Source organism: Coenobita brevimanus, chromosome 73, assembly GCF_032717465.1.
Source record: "Coenobita brevimanus isolate Jiangsu-jjx chromosome 73, ASM3271746v2, whole genome shotgun sequence".
Classification (NCBI taxonomy): domain Eukaryota; kingdom Metazoa; phylum Arthropoda; class Malacostraca; order Decapoda; family Coenobitidae; genus Coenobita; species Coenobita brevimanus.
Window position 1 is genome coordinate 29474616 of NC_137026.1, and position 16053 is coordinate 29490668.

Below are 16053 nucleotides of genomic sequence, written 5' to 3' on the forward strand. Positions count from 1 at the left end.
TCTGCTTGGCCTGTACTCTTCCTGTACTGATCTTGATGAAGTCAGGCACCAGTGATTGCCTTTTGTTCATCCATCCATCCATCATCTAATCCTATAATGTCCCATAAGGAGCTTAGGAACCCAGGGCTAGGCAAGTTGGTCCTGACATTTAAGATGAGAGTGACCAGCCTCACTCATCCTTGAGTGGCATTATGTGAGCAATAAACCCCAACCACCCCTGGATATAAGCCTACACAGGCTCAATCCGATTGGAGCGCCTTAATTAACCACTAAACCACCAGGTGCCATAATTTGGTTATATGGTTACCACCCAGCATAGTAAATGGTTTCCTGGTGTACAGGAAACCATTTGGCTTGTCACTCAGTGTACAGTAGAGTCACCCATAGGCAGAAGGAAGAGGAAAGAATGAAGGAAAAAGAAGACAAATATTAAAAAACAGAGGATAGAAGGCCTTCGATAATAACAGTAAATGTAATTATGCTCATTGTTAACATATGAACTAAACTCTTCTTTGACTACACAGTAACATGATTCAGTTTAATTATTATGATCCTAATTTGACAAAATATAAAAAACAAGTTGGCAACTGTCTTCAGTATCTGACAATGTGAATAACCTCCCCCATACCAAGAAGTGCTAGCCTTGTGGTGCACTGCCTTACCTCCACTTCCCATTCACATTATTATTTTCAATTTTGTAAACCTGTTTATTTGAACCGTGATATATAAGCATGCGTAATGGCTGCATTGCAGCGAGTGGGAAGAAAAAAAGACCCAGTATGGTACTCTTTTGACAGAATTCCCAAAGGCACAATCTGAGTTGGAAGAAAAAATCACAGATTTTTAAAAAAAATTATTTAAATAAAAAAAAAATAAATAAATAAATTTTAAAAAATTGATTTTTGTTTTATTTTTTAATAAAAATCTTTGATTTTTTTTTCCAACCCTGTAGTTTGCATTCATTTTTCTTCATAGATCATCATTTACCTCCTTTTTCCTCTTCACTAGTCTCTTTTAGTCCTTCTTGATCTCATTATATTCATTTTTTTATTTCAACTGAACCCCTGTCCTGTATCCACTCTAGCCACTTCTTCCTCTTTTCCTCCACTGCTCTCTTAACCCCTTCATCACACATGCGGTACCTTTCTTCTTTGTTGTTATTCTTGCCACACCACACACTGCTTTAGCATTCCAAACTAAGCAGTCCCTTTATACACTTCACAAGCTGTCCAGATCCATTTTATTCCAATTCACTAAATGTAACTCGTCCCCTACTTTGGCCCTGTATTCATCTGCCATTTCTTCAGTCCTCAGCTTCTCAACATTCAGTCTCTCTCCATGACAGTTCCTCTCTCTCTTGGTCCACCTCACTCCTCCCGCTTGATCTTGCATACCACAATCATATGATCTGACAAACCTCCACATCATCCTCTCACTGCCCTCGTATCAGCAACACTACCCGCCATCAATTTCTCTACGAGCATGTAATCAGTCAGGCTCCTTTCAGCATGATCCCCATTCCTTCCATACCATGTATATTTATGTGCATCTTTGTGTTTAAAATAAGAATTACAAATGCACAACCTCCTTTCCTGACACATGTATTTCAGTTGCTTCCCATTATCATTCATTCCCTGGTACTCCATTATTACCCATTATGTCATTCACAGGACCAGTGCCGACTCTACCATTCATATTGCCCATTACAATCACTATTTATCTCCTGGGCATTTCTCCTACTACTTCATCCAGCTCATCCCAAAACCTGTCTTTCTCTGTTTCACTCCTGTCTTCACATGGTGCGTATGCTACAATGACTGCCACTTTCACTTTCTCAAACTTGAATTTGACATACATATATCTCGAGCTGACACATTTGTAATCTCTCATTCCACTCTGTCGCTTCATTCATCAACAATGCAACTTCCTCCTTGCATCTGCTTCTCTCATTCATGCCTGACCTTACACACTTTACACCCTCCCACTCCTCCACTTTACACCCTTTCATCTTAGTTTCACACAGTGCCATCATGGCATATCTCGCACTCTTGAACACATTCACCACTTCCACCCTCTTACTCTCTTCATTCACAGCTCTCACATTCCACATGGCCATGCGAATTTGCCCATTTGTTTGGGGCCTTGGGCTGGTATTGGGCCCTCCAAGGGTTTCTAAAATGTTTTGCCATAATTTAGTGATTTTAGATAGTAATTGCATCAAAAATAGAATACCTGGCAATATTGTGTGAAAACAGCAAGTTAAATAACATCAGATACCATAATGTACTTGCTGAACAATGGTATGCTTCCATTTTGCAGTAAATAAAGAAGGTATATCCTATGTGTCAACAAGCGGGTTGGTGGAGGGTTAGTGCCCCTCCCTGTAAAACAAATAACTCAAAGTCAATGGCCACCCTTTACGGGATTATGGCGTCTGGCAATAGATTGATAGATAGATATCCAAGACTGTCCATCTTTTTATGGTGTTTTTAGAAATTACCTCTTATTTTTCTTATATACAGCTAAATTGAAGTATAACATTCTGTCTGTGGGTGGCTCTGCACTAAGTGACAAGCCCAATGGTTTCCTGTACACCAGGGAACCATTTATTATGCTGGGTGGTAACCATATAACCAAATTTTGGTGCCTGGTGGTTTAGTGGGTAATTAAGGCACTCCAGTCGGATTGAGCCTGTGGAGGTTTATATCCAGGGGGTGATTGGGGTTTATTGCTCACTAAATGTCACCCAGGGATGAGTGAGGCTATCCACTCTCATCTTAAATATCAGGACCAACTTGCCTAGCCCAGGACTCCTATGCTTCTCATGGGGCAACACAGGATTAGATGATAAATGAATGAATGAAACATTCTTCACAAGTACTGGATATCATATCAAAATTATTTTCACACGTTATTTACTTATCTGTCTTTTTTCCTTCATTCGTTCCTCTTCCTTCTGCCAATGGGTGACTTTTGCACTCCCTCTTCCATTTTTCTTTCCTTCATTCTTTCCTCTTCCTTCTTCCTATGGGCGGTGGCTCAATCGGTAGAGAAGTGACATGCAGTCCTAACGGACCCAGATTCAAATCCCAGCTGGGGCAGGGAACAGTTTAAAAATTTGAATGTCATTAAATCAGGCTTTACTGATCTCTCAGAAGACCTGCCGACATGTCGTAAAAATACCCCCGCTAATACCAATACACCAGTCCTGTATGAGACAGCCCTAGCATGTATTCAATATAGACGGTGGGTGTTAGCTCCGAAGTGGTGACATGTAGAGGTGTATGGTATGTAGGAGGACTGCTGGGCCTTGATAGCAGGCTGTGAAGCCTATGCCCAGAGTTGGAGACATAAAAAAAATAAATAAATAAAAAAAATAATAATCAGTTGCCTGACCTATGCAGTTGTTTGCAATAATCCTGCTGTGTTATGGTAAGTGAAGATGAGTGGGAGTTGCACTGTTTGATGAATGGGTTGAAATGTGTGTGTGCAGTTGAAACTTGAATATAGTGAAGTTTTTAGAAGAATAGTCACAGAATGCATTGTGAGAGTGAATGATCAGTAAATGGAATGTGAGGCTGAATGACCTGTAAACAGAAAACAAGATGATGGAGGTGATGATGACGATGTAGAAATGAAGCCATCTCCAATTTCTTCAGTGGTATATAGGTCTATGATGAAACATACTGAAAATATATCCAGTTTTTCTGTGGTGTATTAGTGATTGCCTGTATTCATGATGATGATGAAGCCATGTTATACTGTCTCAGTGGTGCATTGATCTGTTGATGATGATGATGATGATAATGATGATGATTTTATATAATGACACCACCTTATGTCTTTCAGTGGTGTGTTAGTCCTCATTGGTGACCCTGGGAGGTTTGCTTTGGAGAGCCACCCTTTAAGAGCTTCTCTGAGGTGTCTTGCAAAGTATGAATTGCCAAGATCAACACTGCAGGAAAATAATGGACACCCTCAGGCATTTGTTTGGACCTTTAGGTAAACTTTTATGAGATAAAGTTGACATGTTTGGAAATAAATGCTTATTTTTTTTATTCTGGTTGCTGTATATAATCCCAGATTTGTGCTCTGTAGCTTTATGTATCCCTTTAGCGCTGATGAGGAGCCCACACATGGTGGTGCTGTGCATGCAGGGTGTAGCGGCTGTTATGTCCACTTAAGAGCCAAACTTCTTCATATTTCTTTGCACCCGATGTGAAAAGAACCTTGGTCCAACCTGGGTGAGACACTGTCTGCCACATAGGAGTGGTGGATCCCTGCATGGTGTATGTACTGCACTACAGTATACTTGTAGGACAGACCCACAGAAGCAGATCCTTACCCACAGTCAACAGGTCTGCTGAGCTAGACAAACCCCCTCACACAGAAACAGCAATTAAGTTGTTAACATGCAATCCCATTTTGCCCTCTTACAGATATAGGGGCCCAAAGCTAGACTGCTGTACTGTACTGTAGTCCTGTACAGTTAAGAGTAGAAAGTATCCTTCTTCCCATGATGGCATTATGTGATCTAAAAGTCTCCAGTCACCTCTAGGGGATTCAGTCTTTGCAAGGCTGTAACTTTATTTTTATTTTTTTTTTCCATTCTTCTTCCTCTATTCATTGTCTCAAAAAAAATAATAATAATAATAATTAAAAAAATAAAACTGGGCTACTCTAATTAACAAGCAGATGCTTGACTGGGTTGTGGGTTGAGATGTTCCAACCAGATGCGACCCACAAGAGTTTAAATCCAAGGGGATTTGGGGTTTATTGCTCATTTAATGTCCCATGAGAAGGCAATAAGTCACATTTTCCAAATGTATGGATGTAGCAGCTTCATTGTCACGGGGTTTTTAAAATAAATACAATATTAAAAGATAATTCTCAATAATACTGAAGAGCAGGGACAATGATTACTTTATGCCGGCTCGCTTCGCCAATTCTCTTAGAACGAGAATTTATAAACTTTCTCAACAGTACACAGCAGAGACCAATTACTCACAATTGCTGTTTACTAGTACTGTTAGCCTCTGGAGAAAGTGACTTCATCCCTGACAATAAATAACTAATACAATTAATAATATCAGGTTCTTGCTGATGTGTTAACTCCTAGAAGGCACAACGGATTTTAAGCTTAATACAACAAGACTGGCCTAAGTACCAGTTATGAATAGCAAAGCGTTTATGCAAGCTAGGAGCTGTAAGGGAAATAAGCTTAATTATGGAGAAATGAAACACGAGTTTACATTACATTAAGCTCAAAGAAAAAGAACTGTTAAATTTATTAATTACAAAGGAACAAATTCAACTTTACAACTCAAAGTGAATTCAAAATAAAGAGATCGCACTCACTCGCTCACTCAGAAGCTAAACTCTTAAACCTAGGAATATACGAAAAGGAAATACTGGTCAATGTAGCGTATCACCAAGGAAGGGTGGGAGCCTGGAGAACCGTAGTCTAGTGGAGTCTGGGTGCTAGATGACCTCTCTCACTCTCACTACTGGAGCACAGAACCACACTCCGTCGCGACAGACAAAAGACTGATTCAAATACGATGCATGTGGTACGATGCACAGGCCAGCTGGAAGAAGGCGTGGCCAACGGTTGAGGCAAGCAGGGGCGAACAATATAGAAACAATAATATCGCTCAGTAGAGCACTTAATGACGTGCATTAGAACGGTCACTTTTGAAACAGTGACGAATGTTTTGAAAAAAATATACCATCGAAATGGAGAGAGAAACGGTTAACTGAACGATACACAGTGAGTTTTCCACTAATAGTTCGTGGTTTCTCACAAAAGGAAAATGTCACGAATTTGATTCGTGACATTCATCCTGCACCCATGTACTCATGATGTGGCAACAGAGGGTGAAGCAGTAGATAGACATTATAGTATATGTATGGGTTATGGCATTATTTCATAAAAGACACCCAGGGCACCAAAAATGTTAAAAACCATCACACTTAATGTTCTTGTTGTTGTTTCTTAACCCTAGTCTGTCTTGGGAACATACCTATCAACCACTGTTACACAACTTCTGTGGGAGTGTCCTTCAGGTACATTACAATATGAGTACATACAGTGTGTAGGGAACAGGCACCCCCATGTGACAGACAGCACCTCACCAGGGCTGGACCAGGGTCTTTCCTCATGATAAGGTGTAGGAAATGTAAGAGGTTTGGTCTCTGCATGGATGCTACAGCTGCATTGTTTTACCCGGAGTACATAGTGCCACCATGTGTAGGCTCCTTCCATAGATCTTCATAAAGTATACCACTTTGCAACAGTTCATAGAAATACTCTGTAGTCAAAGGGCTAAGAGGCCCTAGGATTCAGAATGACATACCAACCAACCGCTGGGATTTTGAATTCAAAGCTGCAGAAGTCTGGTCAGGTGTGTGCTGTATGTTTGTATATAAGTAATTTTCCAACATTATGAGCTGCAGAAGAGGGATGCCTTTATATGATTGCACTGATACAACTGGGAAGATCTACTGACCATTTATACATAAGTCCCTCATCTCCTTCACTGTTCCCTGAAAGGTAGATGGTGGACTACCGAAATGGGGCATTGTCAGCCTGCAGTCCTCCAGGTCCACATTTCAGATGAACCTGGGGCTGCAGCTATTACCAATACCACTTTTATCAACTTTGAGGCAAAATATTATACTTTGCACTTCAGAATCGTGTGCCTCATTACCAAGGTAAAATGAATAGGAGTACAGATGTCAACCCTAATTATCTCAAATTTCACATTTGATTGATTTGCCTCTCTGATTTAAGGGCCTTATATGTAGGAGTACTTGGATGCTGATTCTTGGCATCCTCTCCAAAACCCTGTGCAGAGGCTGTTAGAAAAACAGAAATACCTCCAGGCATATTAATTATCTAATTTAAGTTTGGGAGAGTGTGTAAGAAACGGAATCTAAAGGTGAATGTAGGGAAGAGTAAAGTGATGGTCTTTGAGAGAGGTGAAGTCAGTGAATGTACAGCGAGGTTGGATGGTGAGGAATTGGAAAATGTGAGTACGTTTAAGTACTTGGGTAGTGTGATGAGTAAGGATGGAGGTTTGGAGGGTGAAGTGCTTGAAAGGGTACAGCAGGGGAGAAAGTTTGCTGGTTCCTTGAAAGCAGTGATAAGAAGCAGGAAAGTGAGCATGGAAGTGAAAAAGTTACTACATGACAGTATTGTGATACCAAGTCTAACATATGGAAGTGAAGCTTGGGCATTGCTGGAAGGACACAAGTCAAGAGTGAGAGCAGTTGAAATGAGTTATTTAAGAGGATCCTGTGGAGTCACATGGAGAGACAGGCTGACAAATGAGAATATAAAGGAGCATTGTGGTGTGGACATGGATGTGATTGGAAGCGTTAGGAGGAATACACTGAGGTGGTTTGGCCATGTGGAGGGGATGGAGGGTGAAAGACTGACAAAGAGAGTGTATGTGAGTTAGGTGGAGGGGGGAAGAGGGAGGGGGAGGCCGAGGATGAGATGGAGGGATGGGGTGGAGAGGTATATGAGAGGGGGGGGGTGAGTTGGGAGCGGGGCAGTGAAATGGCAGGGGACAGGGTGACGTGGAGGCGATTTGTTTGTGGCCAACCCGAATGGGATTCAGGCATCTGGCAATAGATAGATAGATAGATGTGTATATATATATATATATATATATATATATATATATATATATATATATATATATATATAAACTTTGATTTTGGTTTACAATATACAATTTTAGTACATGTCTCCTGTTTGTGTGCATGCTGTCGATATTCTAATAAAAAGCATTAGTGTGCATACATATTTATACACATATATATATATATATATATATATATATATATATATATATATATATATATATATATATTTATATATTTATATGTATATATATATATATATATTTATAGGTATATATATATATATTTATATGTGTATATATATATATATATTTATATGTATATATATATATATTTATATGTATATATATATATTTATATGTATATATATATATATATATATATATATATACTGTATATATATATATATATATATATATATATATATATATATATATATATATTGTCGACCCATTAGCTTACTATCAGTCATTTACAAACTCTTCACTGAAGTCCTTACGAACAGAATAACAACAATTTTTGAGGAAAACCAACCTCGTGAACAGGCAGCTTTCCGAAGCGGGTATTTGACCATTGATCATCAACATACAATGAACCAGCTAATTGAGAAAACTGTAGAATATAATAAACCACTGCGCTTAGGTTTTGTTGATTACGAAAAGGCTTTCGATTCAGTATAGCACATCGCAATTATAAATTCATTGCGAGAACAAGGAGTGAATGAGAACATTGTAAACCTGCTCAAAAACATATAAAGAGGGAACTGCTACTGTTAACTTACATAAGGACTCAGAAAAAATTAAGATTGAGAATGGCGTGCATCAGGGAGATACAATTCCACCAAAATTATTTACAGCATTCCTAGAAAGTATTTTCAGAAAGCTAGATTATGAAAACAAAGGATTGAACATTGATGGAGAAAAGCTAAACCATTTAAGATTTGCAGATGACATTGTCCTAATCTCAGAAACAGCGGAGGCATTGCAAGAAATGTTAAATGACCTGAACAGAGAAAGTCTGAAAGTAGGACTGAAGATGAACCGAAGTAAAACTAAAGTAATGTTTAATCCACAAGCACCAAAGAGCGTCATCAGAATAAGCGATGAAATTCTTGAAGAAGTTGAGGAGTACAACTACTTGGGACAAATACTAAAATTAACGAAAGATCATTCATTCATTCATTCATTGCCAGACGCCATGTATCCCAGACAAGGTGGCCAAGGGCTTAGAGTTAATTGTTTTACAGGGAGGGGCACTAATCCTCCACCAACCCCACATGACACGTAGGGATGCCAACAGCATCTGGTGTTCCCAGGCGGTCACCCATCCAAGTACTAACCAGACCCAACGTTGCTTAACTTCGCTGATCGGACGGAAAGCGGTGTACTCAACGTGGTATGGCCGTATATAAAAAGACGCATTACAAGTGGATGGAAAGGTTTCGGTAAACATAGAGACATTATGAAAAGTAGCTTGCCAGTTTGTATGAAACGAAAAGTATATAACAAATGTATAATTCCAGCTATGACATAAGGTTGTGAGACCAGGAAACTGACAAAATCAATGGAAAATAAATTAATCCGTTCTTAGAGAGCAATGGAAAGGTCAGTGTTGGGAATATCTTTAAGAGACAGGAAAAGATCAACTTGGGTGAGAGAGCAGACTAAAGTCAAAGATTTTATAGAAGTTATAAATGAACAGAAATGGAGGTGGGCAGGCCATATAGCAAGAATAAAGGATAACCGATGGAGCAAAAGGCTGACTGACTGGACACCAAGAGAATGTAAGCGTAGCAGTAAAAGGCCAGACAGGAGATGGAGAGATGAGATAGAGAAATTTGCAGGGAAAACGTGGCAAAGATTGGCTCAGTCAAGGAATTCGTGGAAAAGGTTGGGGGAGGCCTTTGTTCAGCAGTGGACTAGTTATGGTTGATGATTATATATATATATATATATATATATATATATATATATATATATATATATATATGCTGTATATACTTATATACCTATTGTATCTATCTATAGCCAGATGTTGTAATCTTGTACGAGGTGGCCACAAACAAATCGCCTCTATATCACCCTGTCCCCTGCCATTTCGATGCCCTCCCACCAGCTCACCCCCCGCTTCTCTTATACCTCTCCGCTTCATTCCTCCATATCATCCTTGGTCCCCCCTACCACCTTACTCACATACACTCTCGCATTCATCTGTCACTCTCCATCCTCTTTACATGGCCAGACCACCTCAGTATATTTCTCCTAACACTTTATATCACATCCACACCACATCACTCCATTTGTCAGTCTTATTTGTCAGTCTTTCTCTACACGTAACTCCATATGCTCCCTGCAAGTAACTCAGTGTGTGGTATTGAAAGTAAATACAGGCAGTCCCTGTTTTATGTGTACTTACAAATTTTCAACTGTACCATCTTGTTCTCAGTATTCAATAAATTACATGAGATATTCGGCACTTTATTATAAAATAGGCATAGTGTTAATGATTTTGCCCAGCTGTAGGCTAATGTAAGTGTTCTGAGCACATTTAAAAGGCATAGTAGGCTTGGCTAAGCTATGATGTTCTGTTGGTTAGGTGCATTAAATGCATTTTTGACTTACGAAAAGTTCCACTTATGAACAGTTTCTCAGAATGTAACCAAGTCATAAGTCAGGGACCACCTGTATTGATAAGAGAACAATTATGTTTTTTGAGCGAGGAGCTATCAGTGTGATGTGGTGGTAAATGAAAAAAGGGTTTGAATTTTTTGAAGAGAGTATGGATAACCATGAATAAAAGTTCACCAACACATTTCTACCAGCTGTTGCAATGGAAATTATAACAAGAACTATTTTTTATGTGACTTAATATGTGTAGTAAGTGGTATGGGGGATGATGTGATTGTAGTTTTGGGAGGAGACTTAAATCGTCATAGGTGAAGCAGCTGAAGGATATGAAGAAAATACCTGGGGGATTCACGGATGGTACAAGAAATGAGGAAGGGGAAAGGACACTCAAGTCTGGGGAGGCAGTGAACATGATTTTGTGCAGCATACATTTTAGGAAAAAAGAGAGTAGGTTGATTACATACGAGTCAGGGGGAAATGTGGTTAAATAGACTATTTTCTGGTCAGGAGGGCTGAAAGGAAGTTAGTGAGGGATGTTGAAGTTATAGGGAGTGACGAGTGTGTACAGCAACGCAAGTTATTGATGTGTGACATGGTGCTTCAGGAGTGGGTCATGAAAAAAAAGAAGACCTATGCACCTAGGAGGAAGATGTGGAAGCTGAAAAACCAAGCAGTAAGGGATCCCTTCTATAGGGAGATGAGGAGAGTGGTGGCTGAGCAGGGAGACATTGACAGAAGTTTTAATGAACAGTACAGAGCCCTCAGAAGCAACCTCTTCAGAGTTACTGATTAAGTATGTGGGTGGACAAGAGGCCCACCAAGACATAAAGTAACTTGGTGGTGGGATGAGGGTGTAGAAGCTGCAATTAAGGAGAAAAGAAGACTTTTCTGGGAATGGAAGAAAGGTGGTAACAGAGAGGAATACTTGGCTGCCAAGTGCAGGGCTAGAAAAGAGATTTACAGGGCAGTCTTGAGTCACAGAGACTTTTACTTGATAACCTAAATTGTGTGGAAAGCAAGAATTTGATACTTAAGGTGGCAAATCAGATGAAGAGGGGGAATACAAATATCATAGGTGTGCAGTGTGTGAAGACTGATGAAGGAAGGGTAGTGGTGAACAGTGGAGATATTAAAGATGCATGGAGAGAGCATCACAGCCAGTTGTTGAATGAGGAATTTGACTGGGACAGGGCAGGTTTGGAGCCTGCAGATCCAGTGTTTGGCCCTTGGCCTTTGATTGATGCTGCTACTGTGAGGAGTGCAATAGGCTGGATGCAGGTGGGGAAGGCAGCAGGTGTGTCTGGATTGACTGCTGAAATGTTGAAAACCTCAGAAGACATAGGAGTGAGGTTATTTGCTGACGTGATAAATATGATTATATATGAGTGTTTTGTCCCAGATGATTTGCTGAAGAATGTAATAGTAAATGTATACAAGGGGAAGGGTGATGCCCTGGAAAGGGGAAACCATAGAGGCATAAAACTTTTAGACATGATAATGAAGTTACTGGAGAGAGTTCTAGAAGGTATGTTTAGAGAAAGAGTGAATATTGATGAGATGTAGTTTGGGTTTATGCCAGGCAAAGGGACCACTGATGCCATATTCATTATTCAATAGCTTCAGGAAAAATATATAGGAAAGAAAAGGGAACTGTACTTTGGTTGTTGATTTGGAAAGGCCTTTGACAGAGTCCCTAGAAAAGTGGTGAAGTGGGCAATGAGAAAGCATTGGATTGAGGAGTGGCTGGCCATGTATGTGGGTGCTTGCATGCAGGTAAGAGTGAATGGAGATTTGAGTGATAAGTTTTCCATGAATATTGGTGTGCATCAGGGGTCAGTTTTGAACCAGTTGTTTATCACGGTACTTGAAGCCCTCTCATGTGACATCGGAAATGGACTCCCTCGGGTGATGTTGTATGCTGATGATTTGGTGTTGATTGCAGAGAATGAAAGGGAGGTGGAGGAAAGATTTAGGAAGTGGAGAGATGGTATGGGGCACAAGGGCATAAGAGTAAATGCAGATAAAACAAAAGTGATGGTATCTAGGGCTGGTGGCAGTACTGTCAGTGAAGAGGGAGAGTGGCCATGTGCGATTTGCCACAAGGGCGTGGGAAGTAATTCCATCATGTGCAGTGTCTGTGATAGTGGGTGCATAAGAGATGTAGTGGTATTAGAGGTAGACTGTGGGATAATGCTGATTTTATGTGTGTGTTTTGCTGGGAGAGCAGGTGGAGATTGTGAGGCATGAAAGGATTGAACTTGCTGGCAAGTCTCTTGGTTGTGTGGAAGAGTTCTGTTATTTGGGAGACATGTTATGTGCTGGAGGTGGGGCTGGAGCTAGCTCTATGACTAGAGTGAGGAGTGGTTGGAAGAAGTTCAGGGAGCTATTGCCTCTCCTGACATTGAGAGGGTTCTCCCTCCATGCTATGGGATCTTTGTATGCGGCGTGTGTTAGAAGTGTAATGCTGTATGGTAATGAGACATGGGTAGTAAAGGAAGGGGATATTTGCAGGCTCAAACCCACAGAAATGGCACTGATTGGGTGGATGTGCAGTGTCCCCCTGAGAGTGAGGCCTGGGGGGGGCTATGTTTATGATGGAAGAGTAAAGGGGTAGGATGGGACTGGAGTGTATTGGTATTGTGATGAGGAGAGGTAGATTGAGATGGTTTGGGCATGTGGAGAGGATGGGGGATGATACTTGGGTGCAGGAAGTGAGAAGTGTTAATTTTAGGGGTAGAATTGCGTGAGGTAGACTGAAAAAGACTTGGAACGAGGTCATTGAGTGTGACCTCAGGAATAAGGGACTGAATAGGGAAGCTGCCAGAGATTGAGCAGCATGGAGAGCCACCATTAGGCCACCAAAGCCAATGCATGCAAGCATGTTGGAGCCTTCAAAAATGAAACAATAAACGATAGGAGTATGAAGTACACAACAAAATGGAGTATGAAAAGGAAGTATGCTGTCTGTCGTTTGGGGAGAAGTGAGAAATATGGAAGACATGACACAGTGCCAGCAGAGAACTGTCAGTGAACTTTTGCCAATGGCTGTACCTTTGTGTTGTAACAGATGAGAGGTAAATATATAGAGGAAGTGGAGGGCAGAGTGACTCAGTGAAGAAAGATGGTTAGTCGTTTTAGGCCCTGATACAAAACAGGAGACTGAGTTATAGGCTACAACAAGGGTGCATGAAGGTGTTATTTCACTCTTTACTGTGCTGTGTGAAGCTTGATATGGCATTAAATTTGAAAAATTAAAGAGTTGTGGAAATATGACTTAAGTAGTGTGTGTATGGGTAGCATGGAATAGGTATGTTAAGATACATTTACTGTAGCAATCTGTGGAAGATGTTGAATCAGGGAATCTATTAATAAGACAGAAGAAAGGAAGTTTACCTCATATGGTCATATAGAGAGAATGTGTTGATAAAGTTGTTGCCCTAGGCCTACCTGAAAATAAACCTGGTAGATTGCAGGTTCAAGTTGCCCTTCTCCTGTAGTCCGCTATATTCCCTTCAGGGTGTAGGGAGTTAAAGGATGTTTTTATATCCTGGCAGTCAAGCTGCCCATCTGTGCTGGTGCCACTAAATGGAAATGCCCTGCTTTAGCACCAGATAGTATGGTGATGGTTTATCTGATTGTGTTTGAAGATGAGAGGAGGCATGTTAGGCAAAGAAGATGCTTGATAGATATTGTATGAGAAATTAGTGTGTGAGATAGTGAGGTGTGAGATGGATGAAGCTAAGGAATTGATAAGGTGTCAGAATGGATGCAGAAGCTTGGTATCATTTGCTTTCAGCATTTCATCCACTGGATGTAAACAAAGTCAAATGTTACATCAGAGAACTTAATAAAACATTCTGCTCACTCGATCCATGTAACATGTCACAACTGCCTGATGTGTATGAGCATGCTGCAGACTTTATCTGCAACATAATAAATAGATGCTTCTTAGAAAGTAATTTTGTGCAGTCTGAGAAACGTGCTTTGCTTAGGCCCCTAATTAAGAAACCTGGCCTTGATGTCGAGAGCTTGACAAATTATCGCCTTGTCTCTAACCTGTCTTTTTTATCCAAGATTATTGAGCGGGCCATACTCGACCAACTCTTACCACTATTGGAACACAACAGAGTTGTTCCTGTTGTTCAATCAGCATACAGAAAATACCATTCGACTGAAACTGCACTAACAAGGATTCAGAGCGATTTGGTGGCAAACACTTGTAGTGGGATGTCCTCTCTCCTAGTTCTTTTGGATCTGTCTGCAGCTTTTGATACAGTAGATCATAAACTATTGTTGGATGATCTGTATTTTTATGGCGTTCGTGATAGTGCCCTTTTGCTCCTTAAGTCGTATCTGTCGGACAGATCTCAGAGAGTAGTTGTTGATTACGCTAGCTCTGATTCTGCTTCTCTTCTATTTGGAGTCCCTCAAGGATCAGTTTTGGGTCCAATTCTATTTACTATCTACACAAGTAGTTTATCGTCTCTACATGATGCTCATGATGTGTCCTATCATTTTTATGCTGATGACACCCAGCTCTATGTTAAGATGTCAGATATCAACGATACTAAGATAAAGTTTGAATCTCTAATGTCTGATATTAAGATTTGGATGGCTAAGAGGAAACTTAAGCTGAATGATGGTAAAACTGAGATCATCATCATCAGAGGAAACAGAAGGGGTGATGACACTGACAATGCCCTGGCTTTGAACATTGGCATGTCACAGCTGCATCCAGTCAGTTCTGTTCGAAATTTGGGTGTTTATTTTAATTCTAAGTTAAATTACAAAGAACACATTAATCAGGTTGTAAGAGGGTGTAACTTGCATATCAGAAATCTGTACTGTGTGAGAAGATTCCTGAATAGACAGTGCCTCTTAACATTGGTCCATGCAGTGGTCTTGTCTCGTGTTGATTATTGTAATTCACTGTGGGTTGGTCTTCCAAATAATATACTAACAAAAGTTCAGTCTGTGTTGAACAGGGCGGCACGGCTTATCTTTGGTCTCCCCCTGAGAACCTCAACTACCCCGTTTCTGATTGAGTTGCATTGGTTACCAGTAAAGGCTAGAACTGAATTTAAACTGTGTCTTATTACATTCAGGGTTCTTAAGTTTGGTGAACCGAAGTATCTTGCTGAATTGTTAAAACTCCCATCGACACGCCCGGGTGTGATGTTACGCAGTGAAGATGATTCCTTGCGTCTTGATGTGAGCCAGGAGCCATTCACCAGTCATCTTTCTCTGATCGTTCTTTTGCATATAGAGCCCCTAGATTATATAACAGATTGCCATTGTCCATAAGACAACTCTCTACTGTTGAATCCTTTAAGAGACAGCTGAAAGCCTTTCTTTTTTCAAAATGCTACGACCTGGAGAGAGGTACTATGACGGATGATTATAGGGTTTAATTATTGCCACTTTCATGTATATATGATGTAGATTGTATTATATACAAGAAATGTCACAATTCTTGTAATTGTAAAAATAATGTATGTGTGTCGAGCGCTAGTGAATTCCCAATAGGAAGAACTAGCGCTTTTGAGAAACAAAAGGCCAGATTATTATTATTATTATTATTATTATTATTATTATTATTATTATTATTATCCTATTTTTAACCTAGTACAGTAGTCAACGAAATGATTCCTGTCTGACAGGTATATATGAAGTGCATTGATAAAGAAAAATGCAGTACAGTGAAATGTATAAATGCAGATGGTTATGCTCGTGAAGTGGATTCCAAAAAAGCAGAATCATTTCACTGTTGTTGTTT

At 40.0% G+C, this 16053-nt stretch overlaps 1 protein-coding gene and 1 non-coding gene across 2 annotated transcripts in view; one reads left to right on the forward strand and one right to left on the reverse strand.

Moving 5' to 3' along the window:
• LOC145407513 (electron transfer flavoprotein beta subunit lysine methyltransferase-like) overlaps positions 1-16053 on the forward strand; it is a 108433-nt gene that overhangs the window by 92160 nt on the left and 220 nt on the right. Inside the window, exon 7 of the mRNA XM_080278437.1 lies at positions 3850-4002. Within this exon, the coding sequence (XP_080134563.1) occupies positions 3850-4002 (153 nt within the window). The remainder of the gene's footprint in view (positions 1-3849; positions 4003-16053) is intronic.
• LOC145407620 (5S ribosomal RNA) lies at positions 8941-9059 on the reverse strand. The gene has a single exon (XR_013898770.1). It is a non-coding gene; the product is annotated as a 5S ribosomal RNA (ribosomal RNA).